At 35.2% G+C, this 18,031-nt stretch overlaps 2 protein-coding genes across 2 annotated transcripts; both read left to right on the top strand.

The window, feature by feature from the left end:
* Nucleotides 1-2,461: 2,461 nt before the first annotated feature.
* LOC107020585 (calreticulin-3) lies at nucleotides 2,462-8,769 on the top strand. Its single transcript, XM_015221015.2, has 14 exons — nucleotides 2,462-2,619; nucleotides 4,023-4,130; nucleotides 4,474-4,666; nucleotides 5,154-5,412; nucleotides 5,546-5,602; nucleotides 5,694-5,741; nucleotides 6,225-6,311; nucleotides 6,406-6,463; nucleotides 6,574-6,641; nucleotides 6,906-6,998; nucleotides 7,086-7,142; nucleotides 7,527-7,619; nucleotides 8,174-8,206; nucleotides 8,465-8,769. The coding sequence occupies exons 1-14, from the start codon at nucleotides 2,484-2,486 to the stop codon at nucleotides 8,474-8,476; spliced, it is 1,302 nt and encodes a 433-aa protein (XP_015076501.1). The 5' UTR covers nucleotides 2,462-2,483; the 3' UTR covers nucleotides 8,477-8,769.
* A 609-nt stretch (nucleotides 8,770-9,378) lies between these two features.
* Nucleotides 9,379-17,625, top strand: LOC107020200 (N6-adenosine-methyltransferase non-catalytic subunit MTB-like). The gene is made up of 7 exons (XM_015220491.2): nucleotides 9,379-9,555; nucleotides 10,741-13,224; nucleotides 13,443-13,526; nucleotides 13,836-13,940; nucleotides 14,028-14,136; nucleotides 16,500-16,651; nucleotides 17,061-17,625. The coding sequence occupies exons 2-7, from the start codon at nucleotides 10,807-10,809 to the stop codon at nucleotides 17,466-17,468; spliced, it is 3,276 nt and encodes a 1,091-aa protein (XP_015075977.1). The 5' UTR covers nucleotides 9,379-9,555; nucleotides 10,741-10,806; the 3' UTR covers nucleotides 17,469-17,625.
* The last annotated feature ends 406 nt before the right edge of the window (nucleotides 17,626-18,031 follow it).

Here is an 18,031-nt window from a genome sequence, read left to right as displayed (position 1 = left end):
TACAAATACATATGTATAATATAGAATTATCTAATCGGTATACATATACATTCACCTTTCTTCCACTCTTTCCTCCCTCTCTCTCTCCTCTATCCCCTCACTCATTCTCGCTCGCCTCTCTCCTCTATATAAATGTAGCTACGAATTGCAATTATCAAATTATAGTTATGAAGAGTAATTATGATATTTTTAAGTGGTTATATGTTAAAGTTCTCCTTAAATATATAAATGTTTATGTGTATGTACTTTCACAAGTTAGACTTTCGTATATATTCTTAATGTGCTTTAAAGTTATAGAATTATCAGCTTAAGTAGGGCTAGAAAAAAAATTGTTTGATGGGAGATCATTATATTTATTAGTGAACGTAATATTGAAGGATATTAACATTTAATAAAATACATATAATTAAATTAATAAATAAAATAAATTGCATGTTGTTGTTGGAGGTATTTCAGTAATTCGAACATTTAGCTTAAGAAATAGATATGAGCGGTTGAATCAATCTTTTTAAGAGATATTTTCAGACCTTGAATTAATCCAAAAAAATGCGATTTATAAATGATATTACAAAAATAAAGCATCTCTAATGCAATTTATATATTGTATTCAATAAACATAATTTACAATTCATATTTATATAATAGATTATAAATCAAATTTTATTTTAAAATACACTAATAATGCACATTGAAAGAGAGAAGAGATGTGAATGATGGAGTATTATGCTCTTAACATGTAATTTACAAAGTACTCAAATGGATACATTTTTATTTTATAAATTAGGATTATTTAATAACTATTTTTGATTTCTATTATTTTTCTATATTTCTAATTTATCTAGGTTGATTCAAAGAAAGCGTTGGACCTATTACGATATAGGGAAGTTAGTCACGAAATTGACTTATTAGCTTATTGATATTGGATTATAGTATTAATGATTGGTGAACGAATTACAATTTTATAGTTAACGATTTATCAACTTAAGTAGGGCTAAAAAAAATATTTTGTTCGATGAGAAATCAATATTTTTATGAGTGAATATAAAATAAAAAAAGATGAAGTCAATACACTACACGATAACTGTCTTTTAATTACTAATTTGATACCGAACTAACCGCAGCTTATTTATTGTCTATATATTAATATATTTAAAATTCAATAAGCAATTCTAACACGAATTATATTATCTCAATTTCTTATGAGAAAAATATTTCTACACTCTTCTTTTCTTTTCATTTTATTCTGCGACTTGCAAAAGTAAATTTATTTTTCTAAATATCATAATTTTCAATGATATATATAGATTTTTTTTGTTACATACATTTCAACCAAATCATAATATTTAGATAAACTTTACTAATATTACTAATTTTATATTTGTAATAAAAAATTTATTCATAGGAATTAATATTAACTAATTTGAGATTGAGGGTAGCAAATTCATTGTTACTTATTGCAATTTTAATACACTTATTTAAGTATGGATGTCATGTGATTTGATCTATAATCATTTAATTATTTTTAAATAAATCTAAAAGTTCCCAATAAGTGGACCTAATAGAATGTACTAGAAGCAAAAACTCGTTGGACATAAAGACGTGTCCTTCTTTGATTGGATAATACTTTAGAAAAAAATCAAATATATAAAAATATATTCATTCTTATTTTATTTGTTTGACATAGTTAAATTTGAGACATAATAATTAGAAGGATAAAAATACAATTAAATTTTATTACTCCACACTCTTCGTGATATAATTTGTTGTTTTAGATCAAATCGTATATTTTCGATCGTAAGCTTATAGACAATTTTTATGTTTTTAAAATAAAATTGCTTATTTGAAAACTATGCAAAAGTACTATCGATTATAATAATTTACATTCAAAGATATATAAAAAGATTATAATATTACTTGAATTTTTAATTTGAAAGATGTCATATAAATTAAGATGAAAGATAACTCTAAATTCACAATAATATTGTAATATTTTCCGCTCCTATTTGACTAATCACATTAAATTCTTATTAGTTGAAATGCAAGTATTTAATCATTCTATGTAGAAAATGTATTATACTTACAATGCTTGACGTGGAACAATCCGTTCGGAATTGTTTGTCATATTGTGCTTATCGAAAGTTAATTTGATTAATTTTTAAAAGTAAATTATATCACATTAATTTGATATTTTAAACAAAAAAATTAGATATTTTAAAACTATATGAAAAGTATTATAAATTACAATTTTTTTACATATTAATATGATGAAAAAATATATCTTAAACTGTTAGTCAAAGTTTTTCTGGTTTGACTATATAAATAAAAATCATGACAAACAATACCGAACGGAGGGAGTAACGAGTAAATAAAGTTTGAACAAGAGAACAGGGTGATTATGTAGTTAAAGGAAACTTGAAGGTCTAAATCTTAAAACCAACTTTCTATAATTATTCCAAAGACCACAGAATTCACACATTGAGCAAATGGCTCTTTCCAAGAATGAAAAAAGAAAAAGTCTACTACTAGTCTTCTCACTTGAATCATTTCTACTAGTTTTGTTACTGTTTTCAATTATTACATCTTCATTATCTGAGATCTTCTTTGAAGAACAATTTGATGGTACTAATTGTTGTTTTTCTGCTTCTTTTAGTGGTACTTCATAGTTAGTTTTGAGCTGCTTGTTCCATTTTTTATGTGAGTAGTATGTAAAGAATCAATTTTTATACACTTTTTGCTTAGACCCCAGAATTTTTCTTTTGAAGAAATTGTGCATTTGGTTGTTCAATTTCTGATTCTGTTTGTGGTATTTCATTGTTGTAAGTGTTGAGCTTGTTGTTCCATTTTTCCTGTGAATACTATGTAAAGAATCAATTTTTAGACACTTTTGGTTAGACCCCAGAATTTTTCTTTGAAGGAATTGTGCATTTGGTTGTTCAATTTCTGATTCTGTTTGTGGTATTTCATTGTTTTAAGTGTTGAGCTTGTTGTTCCATTTTTCCTGTGAATAGTATGTAAAGAATCAATTTTTAGACACTTTTTGCTTAGACCCCAGAATTTTCTTTTGAAGAAATTGTGCATTTGGTTGTTCAATTTCTGATTCTGTTTGTGGTATTTCATTGTTTCAAGTGTTGAGCTTGTTGTTCCAATTTTTCCTGTGAATAGTATGTAAAGAATCAATTTTTAGACACTTTTGGTTAGACCCCAGAATTTTTCTTTGAAGGAATTGTCCATTTGGTTGTGTAATCTCTGTGTCTGTTATTGTTACTTCATAGTTTCATATTTGAGCTTGTTGTTCCATTATATTTTTCTGTGGAAGGTATGAAAGAATCAATTTTTAGAGACTGTTGGTTAGACCCCAGAATTTTTCTTTAAAGGAATTGTCCATTTGGTTCTTTAATGTGTGTTTCTGTTAGTGGTACCTCATAGTTTCAAACTTGAGCTTGTTGTTCCATTTTTTTTTCTGTGAATAGTATGTACAGAATCAATTTTTAGACACTTTTGGTTAGACCCCAGAATTTTTCTTTAAAGGAATTGTTTATTTGGTTCTTTAATGTATGTTTCTGTTAGTGGTACCTCATAATTTCATACTTGAGCTTGTTGTTCCATTTATTTCTGTGAATAGTATGTGCAGAATCAATTTTTAGACACTTTTAATTATACCCCAGAATTTTTCTTTAAAGGATTTGTCCATTTGGTTGTCTAATTTCTACTTCTGTTAGTGGTACTTCATAGTTTCATATTTGAGCTTGTTGTTCTTTTTTTTTCTTTCTGTGAATGATATGTAAAGAATCAATTTTTAGACACTTCCAGTTAGACCCATAATTTTTCATTATTGTTCATTTGGTTGCATAATTTCTGCTTCAGTTATTGGTACTTCATAGTTTCATTTTTGAGCTTGTTCCATTTTTCTGTGAATGGTATGAAAAGAATCAATATTTAGACCCCACTGGGTATGTTGTTGTTGTTTTACTGTGATTGTACACTGATTAATTTTTTTTTTCCATATTGGATTATTTAAAAAGATGATTGGCAGAGCAGATGGGTGAAGTCTGACTGGAAAAGGAGTGAAGGGAAAGCAGGCTCCTTTAAGCATACAGCTGGGAAATGGGCTGGTGATCCTGATGATAAAGGTTTGACTCGCAACAGATTTTTGGAAGTCTTCATGTGTGCAAAACAACTTTTAGATGGACTATTCAATAGTATTCTTATATGTTAAACTTAGATTACACATTTCACCACTTTGCTTACTCTATTGCAATATGTAGTGATTTGTATAGTTTTATCTTTATGTTAGGATATGTATTGAGTAAAAACGTAAAGTACTAGGATTGTGTATGCTAAGATGATTCAACAAGTACATGGTACAAACACTATTTGACTTTCTTTTAGCTTTAGTTTTCTGTTCTTGTTGGGACATGTTTGTTTCTGACCATGGGGAACTTACCACATATAATTGTGATTTTTGATTTTTAGGTATTCAGACGTCAACAGATGCCAAACATTTCGCCATCTCTGCTAAGATACCAGAATTTAGCAACAAGAATAGAACATTGGTTGTACAGTACTCTATAAAGCTTGAGCAAGACATTGAATGTGGTGGAGGTTACATAAAGCTTCTCTCTGGATATGTCAACCAGAAGAAGTTTGGGGGAGACACTCCTTACAGGTTTTCCCTCACTACCTTTTGCATGTGAACTTCCTCTATCTCATTTTAAGATATCCCTTACCTGCGAGAACTTTTGCTTAGGCTTGTTTTTTCATAAGATCTGCTTGTGTGCTGTCAATATTGTCTCAGAGTCCCAGCTTTTGGTTTCTGAAAAATGGGGAATATACACATTGTTTCTGATGTTAAATGTGTTCCCTTATGAGACAGACTAATCATCTGCCTGAACATAATTCTGTGAAATGTCACTCTTTAGCCCCAACTTTTACTTTCATCTGAAAGTGCACCAAGCTAACATGTCAATGACCTTAATTAGTAAAAAGGGTTTCGACTTGTGAGATCAGATATATATCTAACATTGGTCAGATTTCAATGATCAGTATCTGAAACAGAGTAGTTACTGTAAATTGGTTGAAGTATATAGTTGTCATAGTAGTTTACAACACGTACTTTTTCTGCTTTAATTTAAAAGAAGTCTTTGTTTATGCAGTATGATGTTTGGACCGGATATCTGTGGTACACAGACGAAGAAACTTCATGTTATACTTTCCTACCAAGGCCAGAATTATCCAATCAAAAAGGATCTGCAATGTGAAACAGACAAGTTAACCCATTTCTACACATTCATTCTTAGACCTGATGCATCATACAGCATCTGGATAGATGGCCGAGAGAGGGATTCTGGAAGCATGTATACAGACTGGGATATCTTTCCTCCTCGAAAAATTAAAGATGTAAATGCGAAAAAGGTATTTTAGGACAAAGTTAAAGCTCTAGGCTGAACTTGTTTGTGCCTCTTAACTCTATTTGTTTAACTATTCTGTAAATATTTCTGATATTTACCTGCTTATTAATAGCTTATTTAATTGCCATTGCTTATAGCCTGCAGATTGGGATGATAGAGAATATATAGAGGATCCAAACGAGGTCAAACCAGAGGTAGTTCATACTGTACATTTGGTCAGTTTTTTTAGTTTCTTAGGCTTTAAGTTGGTTTTTGAAATTAACTTGTGACTACTTTTTACTTCAGGGATATGAATCTATTCCAAAAGAGATCCCTAACCCAAAAGCTAAAAAGGTTAGTTCAGCTGGCTTTAATGTACACTATCAGAATATCAGCTGTGTTATGGATGAGGTTTTGAAGTTACTGCTTCTGAGATTTGGTTATTCAGAAAAGACTCTTTTCTCTAGTTTTATTATCAATTTTTTATTCCTTGACAGTGAACTTTTTATTTTTTGTCCACTGTCCTAAATCTTTTCATTCACATGTTGTTTCGTCAAATAATTTGTCTCTTATATCAGTACAACCATTCTTCTTTTTCTGTATAACTAACTTTATTCCACAAGTGATGTACTCATCGGTCAATGGTCATCACTGTCTTAGCATGTTTCTTTACTTCCCCATCCACACTTGTAGAAACAGAGTGGGAAGTGTACACATGCTTCATTATCTTTTCATATGTTGTCATCATTTGAGACACGTTAGAGGCCTGCTTGCACCAATGAGCTTACATCTTGCAAGTTTTTAAGCTAAATTTCCAAAGTTGCTTTCCTTTTTTAGCCTGATCACTGGGATGATGAAGAGGATGGCATCTGGAGACCACCAAAAATTCCTAACCCAGCATATAAGGGTCCATGGAAACGGAAGGTATAAGAAAATCGTTCTAATTACTAATTCTGGAGCTTGAATTCTTCAAGTTGTAACTGGAATATCTACTTAGCAAGTGTATCTTATGTCCCAGAAAGTGAAGAACCCTAACTATAAAGGTAAATGGAAGACCCCTTGGATCGATAATCCAGGTAATGAATGTACATTTGTATTGAGATGAATTTGAATAAGCTTGCCAATGATATGAAGTTCTTCATATTGTTAGAAATCTATTCTGATCTCTCTCTCGTTCTCTCTTCAGAATTTGAAGATGATCCTGATCTCTATGTGTTGAAGCCTATCAAATATGTTGGAATCGAAGTTTGGCAGGTAAGACTAGTGGTCTGAACTAGTATAATGTTGTCTTTCACACTCTATAAAGTTAGAATGGGTGATTTCAGTGGCAGATTAGAGCAAACCCAACAGGTTCATGGGAACCAGTAGTTATATTAAGAATTCCACTAAATATCTATAAATATTTCAATGTAAACCAAGTTATTATTGTACATTAGTTTGAGATTGTAGGAGCTCATGAACTTCAAGTCGTGAATCCGCTTCTAGGTGATGAACTGTTGTTTTTTGTCATTGCTGCAGGTGAAGGCAGGTTCTCTATTTGACAACATACTGATATGTGATGACCCTGATTATGCAAAGAAAGTGATTGAGGAAGTCTTTGCTAATAGGGAGGTCTGTACTTGATCCCTTATCCTATGGTAGCTGGTGCTAGCTTATTGCTTCTTTTACACTCAGATTTCTTTACATGAATATCTGCAGATTGAAAAGGAGGCTTTTGAGGAGGCAGAGAAAGTGAGAAAAGCAAAAGAGGAAGAGGTTGATATCATATTTTCATTAATTTAAGGTGTAATACATGACCTCAGCTGGCAAGTAAGCACTCTAACTTTGAGTATGCACATCTAGACACCTTGACCTCAACTCATCTCCACTGTGTCAATTGAACGCTCCAACTTACAAAATGATCAGCTGGTCACCTCCAAAATTTATGTGTCATGTCAACATCGGATGTCCACATACATGGCGTGAACGGGTTGGAGTGTTAGTTGCTATTAAGATCAAATGAGGTGTCTAGATATGCACTCTCAAAATTGAAGTACTTGCTAGGGAGGCCAAGTTTGAGTGTTCGTTTATGTATTATGCCGTTATTTTAAAATATTGCGTCTTTTCGTGCACAAGTGCTAAAATAGCTGGAATTTTCAGGAAGCCCAAAGAGCAAGAGAAGAAGGTGAAAGGAGGAGAAGAGAAAGAGATAGAGATAGGGGTAGGGACAGGCACAGAGATAGAAACAAGAGGGTAAGTTTTTCACATGTCTCTGGACTTAACATGCTCTATGCTTTTTCCATTCAGTTTTCTGCCATCATTTACTTGCTTGCTCCCTTGCACAATTTCTTCCTAATTTTGTTGTTATCCCTTCCTTGTTCGTGATAGTAGCTACTTGGATTTTAATTTCTATGACTATCTTTCTGCTTGTTTAACTTCTTTGAATGATTCATAGATAGCTGACCATGACTTTGATTATACAATTTATCTTTGACAAACTTACTTTGTTTTGTTAACAAATTTCAAACTCAAATAGCTTTAAAGATAAGAAATTTTAAGTTGCCCCCGACTTATGGCTTTGGCTTGCTCAATAAGCATTAATCAGAACCAGTAGGAGCTTCTGGCCACTGATTTTTGTTCATGCTAACCAGATTCAGTACAACAATAAAAATTTAGTTTCAATGATAATCTTGAAGTAGTCATTATGCCATTTTGTTATGCTTATGCCCATGTCTCTTATTTTGCTCAGTAATTTTGTCTGTTGAAATATAGTGTCTAACTTCTCTGTCAAATTTTTTGTTTTGCAGCGCTATCGCCGTGATTATGATGATGACTATCATGTAAGCTCTGAATAAACTGTTTCTTTTTCATCCAACTCTCTATCCCCGCCCGATTCTCCAAAATGCTGCTGCACCTTTGTTGGATTGTCCAAAAATGCACTACTTTTGGAGAATTCGACAGACACCCTGTGACATTTCTGAAGAGACTGAGCAACATAGAAAAAAATAATATATCTTTGTAGATTCTCTTTAAAATGCATATCACACATGTTTTCTTGTATCATTGATGATGTTGTTACTCTTTTTTTGTTGTTGCAGGATGAACTTTGAACTTGGTGTAAAAGGCCACACAGACAGAAAGATGGTTCCACTCATTTGGGCTTTTTGTGTTCTTGTTGTTGTATTCTACTCTTAACAGTAACTTTATTTTTGCATAGTCCAATGTGTTAGGCTTAAGACAAGACAGATTGTACTATTTCCATCTCATTTAGCTTTTTTGGCAAAGCAAAACATGACTCAATATTTGAAAATCTCTCCACCTCACAAGGGCGAATGTAAGGTCAGCGTATATCACCCTCCTCAGACTTTACGTATGGAAATATACATGATTTGTTGTTGTAAAATCTCGTTGATAATCTTTTGAGGATTGTCTTATTATCTTGTTTAGTATCATAGAGGGTTATGTTGAAATATCTTTGTTCTTAATAAGATATTTCGGATTTGAGCTTCGTAAATGAAGGGATAGGATGAATTGCCCCATTATGTATATGAATTAATCGAATTATTGATTTCGATTATCAGATAGTGAAATTAATATTAAAGTTTAGTCCTGTTTGGACATTAAAAAAATTGAACTCTCAAAATAGTGTATTTTTCAAAAATGAGAAAATATAAGTTTCATAAATAATATTTTGGTAAACCAATCGCTCTAGGTTAAAAATCAAACGACTTTCTCAAACTAATACTGCAGATCGACATCGGGGGTGGCTGTGACGCATTAGCTGTGTAATTTCACCTTCCAATATACATTATCTTGCTTGTACCTCCTAACCTATAATCTCGCTCGCTCCTCTTCTAATAGTTATTTGAATTATCTATAAATATTTTTGTTTATATATCGATCACCTAAGAAATTTATTTATTTATTTATCCTATGAGTTCAATTACCGAAACTACCCTTTTTTAATTGTCAATATTCCAATTATATCCCTAGGTTCGGATCCATAACAGTTCTAACCCGCTTTCTCTTCCTCTCTTCCTTTTGCCTCCGCTTCTACTCTTTACACTTCTTCGCCGACGCCGTATTTGGTCACCGGAGGTCTTCGCCGTCACTCGCCGCCTAATCCGACAACATCGGGAAGTGCTCCACTTATTCCGGTTTCCGGCCCACCCACATTTTGTTCCCAATTGTAAGTTTACGGCCATGTTATCATTCAATTTTGTTCAATAATCGCTGAGAAATGTTATTAGGTTCTAAGTATTCGTAGTTATGCTAGTATATTCTGTTACTGATTCAGTAGTTCTTCATACGAAGAGAAAAATCATTTGGTTACGGAACGATGTCAACATTTAGTTTGTGGTGCATGAGTTTCAAACTGATTTATGGTGAACTGTAATTAGTTTTTGATTGTTAATTCTTTAGAGAATAGCACACGAAATAATTTGAAAGAATATGTATGACTGAAGTGAAATACAGCGGAGGTTATCTATCTTTTTTGTGCTTTGCTCATTTGTGAAATACTGTGCTTGAACATTAATGTATGGATTTTATGGTTTGTGAAATAACCTATGTTATTAGTGTAGCTTTAATTACCCAAAGTTTCTTGTGCCGAGAGTCTATCGGAAACAACCTCTATAATGTCTGTGTACACACTACCCTCCCCAAATACCACTTGTAGGATTATACGTCCGGGATGAGTTATTTGTCTTAGATGCGGAATCACTAAGATCATGCATCACTCTTGAGGCAATCGATGCCCGTATTTTGTTTTGTATCCATGTTTCTGATTGCACATTTTTGAAAACTTCTGCTTGCTGAAGCATCATCTTTTATAACAGCTTTGAAGATAATCTTCTGTAAATACTTGAAATTGATGTCGACTCTCTCCATGCTGTCACTTCTAATCCAGAATATCTGTAGAGGTAGCGTATGTTCTTGGGATGTTAACATTTGTGCTGTTGTATAGCTATCCATAAATACATGATAATTGATAGATTTTCTTTTACTAGTGGATATTATTAGGGATCTATTAGCGACTTTTTATTAGGTCTATGTATTGTTCTAATCAGTAAGTTTCTAGGGGACGTTGTTTCCTATAAAAGAACTCACCTATTTGAGCTACACATTGCCGGTTCCGTTCAGAGGAAGGTTGTGGTAGTATTAAAAAAGTAACTAGGGTCATTGAGTTGTTACTGTTGGAATGAAGCAGCTGCATATTTTATTCCCCATATTTCTCCCTCACATGGTACCTTTATTGTCCTCTTATGCTTACTAGATTTAGTCTGTCTCTTATATTATGAATTATTTCTTGGATGTAAACTCACTAAAAGGTTAGCTCACTAATCATTTTCTCCAATTTCTCTTCATCTCTCAGGGCTGTCTCGTATTGCATTCATTCAATGAAGTGCTGAGAATAATCTAGTGTGGGTTTTCTCTCTTGATGACTTCCCCTGAACGAGTAAGGAGTTACCCGAAACAGGACGACACAGACTTAAAGTTGGACGATGACTGGGAAGGGGATGATAAGAGAAAATACAGGTCAAGTAATTCAAGGTCTGGCAACAGTGAAGAAGCTGAAGGTTTAGATAGTAATGGAAGAAGGAGAAGTACTGTGGACAGAAATGAGAGTCGAAAAAGATCAGGTGGATCAAGCAAAACTGATATTGATGAGGATGACTATGAGGGAAACGACTTGCGATCCAAATTGATGAAGAAGAAGCAGGGGGAGAATACATTGGAGACGTTGAGCAATTGGTATCGGGATGGAGAACTTGGGGGCAAGTATGATAATGGAGACAGAACTGGGGATAGAGGACAATTCCTAGCTAATGAGAGTGTCCGAAGGAAATCAACTTCAAGGTTTTCTGATGGTGATGGTTCCCAGACAAGGAATCAAGGTAAAAATGAAAAGCTACTTGGTGGGGACTCTGAAAATGCAACGGAAAGGGACTCTAGACGTTTGGAAAGGAAGGATAGCACCAAAGAAAATGATAATGTGCAGTTGGATAGCCTTAAAAATTCAAATGGAGACAAAAATAATAAGTACCCGGAAAGTAGCGAGACAAAAACTGACTCTGACAGGAGTAAGAAAGTCAGGTTGTATGCTATAGGGGAAGACAATGGCGGAACATCTTCTATACGAGAAGATAAGTTGAGCAAAGAAAGAGTTGAGGAGCATAGACAGATAAGAAGTGCCACAAGTCATCACACGGCTGAAAGTCATGAAAGGTCTATGGTAGCAGGTGATGACGGCGGCTCATTGGTGCGAGAAAGAAATAGGAGAGAGATGGATTCCTCTGATAGGTCCAGAACACCTGAGAGAAGTGGAAGGCGCCGTTACGACTCAGAAAGCGTTGAGATGGAATATGAAAAACGAGATACCTTCAGGAGGAAAGAACAAGAAAAAGATGGTGTGAGAGATGATAAATCAAAAGGAAGGGATGACGGCAGGAGTGATAGAAACAGAGTTCGGGATGGTTCCAAAGATGGGTGGAGAAGAAGGCAAGGGAACTTTGTTGACAAGGAAATGAAAGAAGGCGAGACACCTTACGAACATGGCAGAGAGTGGGAAATACCCAGACGTGGTTGGATTGACAATGAAAGGCCTCGTTCTGGTGGTAGAAAAGATGGAAATAGGACTGAAGCCTTGAAAACTTCATCAAAATATGGAATTTCAAATGACAATTATGATGTCATAGAGATCCAAACAAGGCCATTTGACTATGTTAGGGAGGAGGCCATATCTTCTGCAGCAAGAACAACTGAAGTTAATCAGAGTTCTGATGCAAAATCACTTCCAGATGATGAGAACTATGCCAGGGAAGGCAGGGGAAGAAACATGAATTGGTCAGGCCAATCTGGTCCAGATTTAAGGGATACTTCAGGTGACAGTTCAAATAAGGATGAGACTGAAGCAAGGGGTCAGAAAGGAGATGCATCTATTCAATCTGCCTGGGGCCAAACTTCCAGTTCAGAACCTTCATATGTAAACCAGGAACCGTCTTCCTTCAATAGATCTGTCCCAATAGGTTCTAAAGGAGGTAGGGTTGGTAGAGGAGGAAGAGGGAGGCCTACAGGAAGGGATGTCCACCAATTCGGACCTCCAATGCCAATGATGGGATCACCTTTTGGACCACTTGGAATGCCGTCACCTGGATCTGTGCAATCTTTAGCTCCTAATATGTCACCTGCTCCAGGTCCACCTATGTCCCCTTTCATTCCTCCGTTTTCATCTCCTCTGGTTTGGCCTGGAGCCCGAGGTGTTGAGATGAATATGCTAGGTGTTCCACCTGGACTTCCACCTGTTCTGCCGGGACCTGGATTTCCCCCTAATTTGGGGAATCTGCCAAATCATGCAATGTATTTTAATCAACTAGGCCCTGGAAGAGGGACACCACCTAGCATGTCTGGTTCAAATTTTAATGCACTAATACCAGGAGGTCGTGGACAGGTTAAAGATAAAGCTAATGCAGGTTGGGTGCCTTCTCGAACTAATGCGCCACCTGGAAAAGCTCCTTCTAGGGGTGAGCAGAATGATTATTCCCAAAATTTTGTAGACACTGGCACGAGGCCTCAAAATTTCATCAGGGAACTAGAGCTTACTAGTGTTATTGAGGACTATCCCAAGCTTCGAGAACTTATTCAAAGGAAGGATGAGATTGTTGTCAAATCTTCTTCATCTCCCATGTATTACAAATGTGACCTGCATGAGCAGGAGCTCTCCCCGGAGTTCTTTGGGACCAAATTTGATGTCATTCTAATTGATCCCCCTTGGGAGGAATATGTTCATCGAGCTCCTGGTGTCACTGACCATATGGCATACTGGACATTTGAGGAAATAATGAATCTTAAAATTGAGGTATGACTTTTCCATGTCAACCTGGTTCTTTACTCTAAATACTTTTACTGTTGCTATGGAGTAGGCTGGTGGAGAACCTCATGTGCAAAAATTGTTGTGTTATTAGCAGCTTTTATTTTGACTTTTACAGTTATACTTTTATTTTTTTTAAATGGCTACATAGTTCCTTTAGCTTCTCCTTTCCAAGCCTAAAGATGGTGTAAACTGTCTATTCTCAGGCAATTGCTGACACTCCATCATTTGTTTTCCTTTGGGTTGGTGATGGCGTGGGGCTCGAGCAAGGGCGCCAATGTTTGAAGAAGGTATGTACTATGTAGTTCAAACGATTTGAGAAACACTTTATGGTCAGTCTTATCAGAAACAGACTCTCTACCTCACATGGTAGGGTTAAGGTTTGTGTACACATTACCCTCCCAAACCCCACTTCTGGGATTACACTTGGTATGTTGTTGTACTCTATGGTCATGAATCTGCTGATTGCTGCTTTTGATATTTCCTTCTGCTACTGGCCCACAGATGAGCACAATCACAACTTAGATGCATCTTTGGTTGCTGTTTTCAATATTAGGTCATTGTGATTATTTCTAAACATTGTTCTCTCCATTCTGCAGTGGGGATTCCGCAGATGTGAGGATATATGTTGGGTGAAAACAAATAAGACCACTGCAACTCCAGGATTGCGTCATGATTCCCATACTTTATTGCAGCATACAAAGGTTCATATTCTGTTCACTCATTTCACCATGCTTAGTATTTTTCCATCATATGGAACTTACGTTCTGCTGTTCGCTGTCATGTTATAGGAGCACTGCCTTTTGGGCATAAAAGGAACTGTTCGTCGTAGTACCGATGGCCATATAATTCATGCGAATATTGACACAGATGTGATTATTGCTGAGGAACCTCCTTATGGTAGATTCTTTCTCATTCCAGACAGTTCTGTGTGTGCATTTTATGTTTGCTTTCTGCAGAGTAGAAATGTTAATCATGAAATATGGGTCGCAGAAATTGACTGCATGTTGCTTCTGTCATCCAATTTCCAATTGTTTGTTTTCCTATATAATAAGATACTGATAAAGCTACTGACCTATGGCAACAACAACAACAATAACAATAATGCTTCAGTCCCAAACAAGTTGGTGTTGGGGTCGATTATATGAAATTATGAATCCTCACCGACCCCGCACCTTCATTTAAACTCATCTCATGCCAATACTATGAAAATGAGAACTTATCAGAAGCTCTATATATCTTCTATATGTATAGATCTCTGAAAGGCTAAACCAATCCTAGAATGCATAGGACCTATAAAATAAAAGTGCTAATATCTATAAGGCACTGTGGTCTATATATATTCTCCATAACCATTTCCATAATAAACATGGTTTTGTAATATGATGTTTCTGATCCCCAAATCTCCTAACATTTGCTGGATGAGACAGATTTCCACCTAACTAAATGAGTTCCCTTGTTACTTTATCAAAGAAAGTTTCTTCTCAAGAAATCCAATCTTTCTCCTCCTTAGCGGGGTGTGGGTTTACATAATATAAGTGCGCAACACATTACTAATCATTATGACCCTGTCTCCCAAGGATAAATATTGTGCCTTCCATCTTGTCAACCTCTTTATCACATTTATCAATCACCCCATTGCATATGTGCATACACCTATTCTGTGCCCCCAAAGGCAGTCTCAAATTTGTTGTTGGTAATATCCTTGCATCACATCCAGAACACCAGCTAACACCTGAATAATTGCTCAATTTGGCATCACAAAAGACCAGTGTATCATCAGCATAGAGTAGCTGAGGAATCTCCACTCTCTAATTCCTGCTATCCACCTAAAAGCCCCTAATTTAGCCATAAGAACCAGCCATCTTCAGTGTTCTTCTCCTTGTTTGATTTGGTCATAAAATGAGGACAATTACCATTCCCTGGGTGGGTGGAAGGCTGAGAGACTGATGGAGTGGGGATTCTGTCTTATGAATTGCTCCTTTCACTATTTTTTGGGCTTTCTTTATGCTTTCGGGCTTGTTTGGCGTTGGATATGCCTTACAGTTGAAGCGTGGACTTTTACCAGAATTCTGTATGAACACATCTTGAATAGAGCCTTTCGTGTAGCCTTTTGTGGTTGATTGGTATGTGAGCAAAGATTATTTAGTGGATATAAATTTAATTGGTAGATATTTGGTTTATACTAGAAATAGGATATATGGGACATAATAAATGTGTTTGGTTTCACACTAGATGACACTGAATTAACTTTTATTTTCAATTATAAATTGGCTTTCTTGAAAAACTTTGAAGAAGAGCTTTGGAGAAGAGCAAATATGTCATTTTGTTGTTTTATCCCTGGATTATTGTTTTTCCACATTGAATGTGGTGTAAAATAATACAGCAATTGTGGTATAAATAAACATAGAATTACTAATCCTGAAATTCAAAATTCAACCAAACCCGGAATACTAAGCCATATTTTATTCCGGAATTATTATCCGTCATCCTCATAACTAAGTGATCCCTCAGTTTTCTTCTCCTGCCGTTCAAGTCTAAGTTGCTTGGACTCTTCACTTTTGGTGCCCCATCAGTGTCGCTACGACATGGGTGTGGGATCCGTACCGTATTTGGTCAACTGATTTTGGTACTTTGACGAAAATTGATGGAGAAATTCTGTATAAATACCTATAATTTTTGTAATCAAAACAAAAACTAAGGTGAAATTGAAGAAAATGGAGTAACTTGTTAGTAGAAATTTCGATGTCAGTCCTTTTCCTTTTATCTTATTCGGGATCCTCCTCTTGATCAATAATTTCTCTTTGAAATACCTTGTAAGTTATCAAAATAATGTCTTATAATTTAGACATGTAATTCTGTTTTTGGATATTTGAATTATTCTTAGCTGAATCCGAGCACCTGTATCCATACCTGGATTTGTATCCCCGAATCTTAATTTAAGATCAGGAAGGATCTGACCTCTATATCCACACCTATATCAGACACCCGCACCCGAGTCTGAGCAACTTAGGTTCAAGTCATGGTAGTCCTCGATTGGTTTGTTATTTCCAAGTTATGTAACAGCTATTGCTTCTGCTGGAGAAAGTTTAGAAGTGCATGTATGCGGGATTCTTATTATCATGTGCTTCATGAACTGCACGTAATCTGGATTCTGTCCTAAAATAAATGAAATTTTAACGTAATATGCTGCATTGTCTGTCTGCACTGGGTATGCACAATGTCTGAGCTCACTTTGAATTGCTACTGGTCCCCTTATGCAGGATCAAGTGCAAAGCCTGAAGATATGTACCGTATAATTGAGCATTTTGCACTTGGCCGGAGAAGGCTTGAGCTCTTCGGTGAAGATCATAATATTCGATCTGGCTGGCTGACTGTTGGTAATGGATTATCTTCATCGAATTTCAGTGCAGAGGTAAACTTTTAGCTACCCTTCCTTTAGTTCATTTTATTTATGAGATATGGAGAGCATATAGTTGCTCTGTTTTTCACCCCCCTAATAACTCAGGTAGGGGTTTTGTGGGGGGGGGGGATAACATGCATTTTGTCGGGTGGTTCCTGCTCTTCTCAGTAGTATGCATCGACCTGCTTAGTTATTCTGTTCTATTCATTTTCCTTTGTGTTCTCTCAATTGTATATTTAGATAGTTGTCTTCATTTGGAAACAAAGATTGGTGATTTCTGATCTCTTCCCCAAACATGTCCGAAGATCATAAGATTGGCTTTATCCTGTGCACTGCAATAATTTAGTGTGTGTGTATAATGCTGCCTTGGTTACGTTCTTGTGCCTTTAAAATACTGACTGTAGATTTTGAAAAATTTCAGGCCTATGTGCGGAATTTTGCCGATAGAGATGGAAAAGTGTGGCAGGGTGGAGGAGGGAGGAATCCACCACCAGATGCCCCACATCTTGTTGTTACAACACCTGAAATAGAGGCTCTTCGTCCCAAGTCACCAATGAAGAATCAGCAGCATCAGTCATCATCTATATCTATGACAACAAACAACTCATCGAACAAGAGGGCAACTGGGAACTCACCCCAAAATAATACTAATTCACAAAATGTGATTCAAGAAACCTCTAGCTCTAACAACCCGAATTCAGGTCCTTGGGCTCCGCCAATGGAGATTTTTCCTGGGAGAGAAGATGGACATATGATTTCAGATAATAGGCTTTTCGATATGTATGGTTATAATGCAGCCTTTAGACAGACAAACTCTGAATTCTTGTAGTGAGAAAACCACATTCATCGTCGTAAACAGTTCTTTTTTACCTTACAATATTAAGGTCATGAAGATGTCTTCATTTCTTTAATCTGTTGATGTTTCAGTAGAGAATTGAGTATATATATTCTTCATCAATGGAGAATTGAGGATTTTCTGGCTCTTAGTTCCTACATCTCCAAGTTTTGTTTGGGTTTCTCAAATGTAGTACATTGTCCCATTTATCTCTTATTATACAAAAGAACTAAACACTACTAACAATTAAAAATTGTCCTATTTCAATTTTAATTTGTTTGTCTTAGTTTTTTTTTTTTATTCCGTTTAAAAAAGTTTGCTTCTTTTTTTGGATGGCTCTTGAATTTCAACTTTAAATATAAAGATTATAAAATTAAAAGATATTTTTATATAATTTACACATTTTCCTCTATTTAAATTTGATGGGTCGGGCATGGGTTTAAAATGGGGAATGGTTAATTTTTATGAAATTGGATCAATTTTGATTGATTTGGAGATTTCCATCAATTGAGTGGTATAAATGGTAAAATTAGTAATGGCGAGGGTATAAATAATTT

The sequence above is a fragment of the Solanum pennellii genome, chromosome 5 (genome assembly GCF_001406875.1).
Source record: "Solanum pennellii chromosome 5, SPENNV200".
Taxonomy (NCBI): domain Eukaryota; kingdom Viridiplantae; phylum Streptophyta; class Magnoliopsida; order Solanales; family Solanaceae; genus Solanum; species Solanum pennellii.
Note: the sequence above shows the minus strand (reverse complement) of the source record. Positions and strands in the feature narration are given on the sequence as shown.

What these genes read in the sequence shown, in the direction of transcription:
- LOC107020200 (XM_015220491.2), top strand. Translation starts at nt 10,807, where the DNA reads ATGACTTCCCCTGAACGAGTAAGGAGTTACCCGAAACAGGACGACACA. An exon ending in CTTTATTGCAGCATACAAAG is followed by an intron (nt 13,941 to 14,027) that starts GTTCATATTCTG and finishes GTCATGTTATAG; the next exon opens with GAGCACTGCCTTTTGGGCAT. An exon ending in CATCGAATTTCAGTGCAGAG is followed by an intron (nt 16,652 to 17,060) that starts GTAAACTTTTAG and finishes GAAAAATTTCAG; the next exon opens with GCCTATGTGCGGAATTTTGC.
- LOC107020585 (XM_015221015.2), top strand. Translation starts at nt 2,484, where the DNA reads ATGGCTCTTTCCAAGAATGAAAAAAGAAAAAGTCTACTACTAGTCTTC. An exon ending in GGGGGAGACACTCCTTACAG is followed by an intron (nt 4,667 to 5,153) that starts GTTTTCCCTCAC and finishes TTGTTTATGCAG; the next exon opens with TATGATGTTTGGACCGGATA. An exon ending in AAGATGTAAATGCGAAAAAG is followed by an intron (nt 5,413 to 5,545) that starts GTATTTTAGGAC and finishes CATTGCTTATAG; the next exon opens with CCTGCAGATTGGGATGATAG.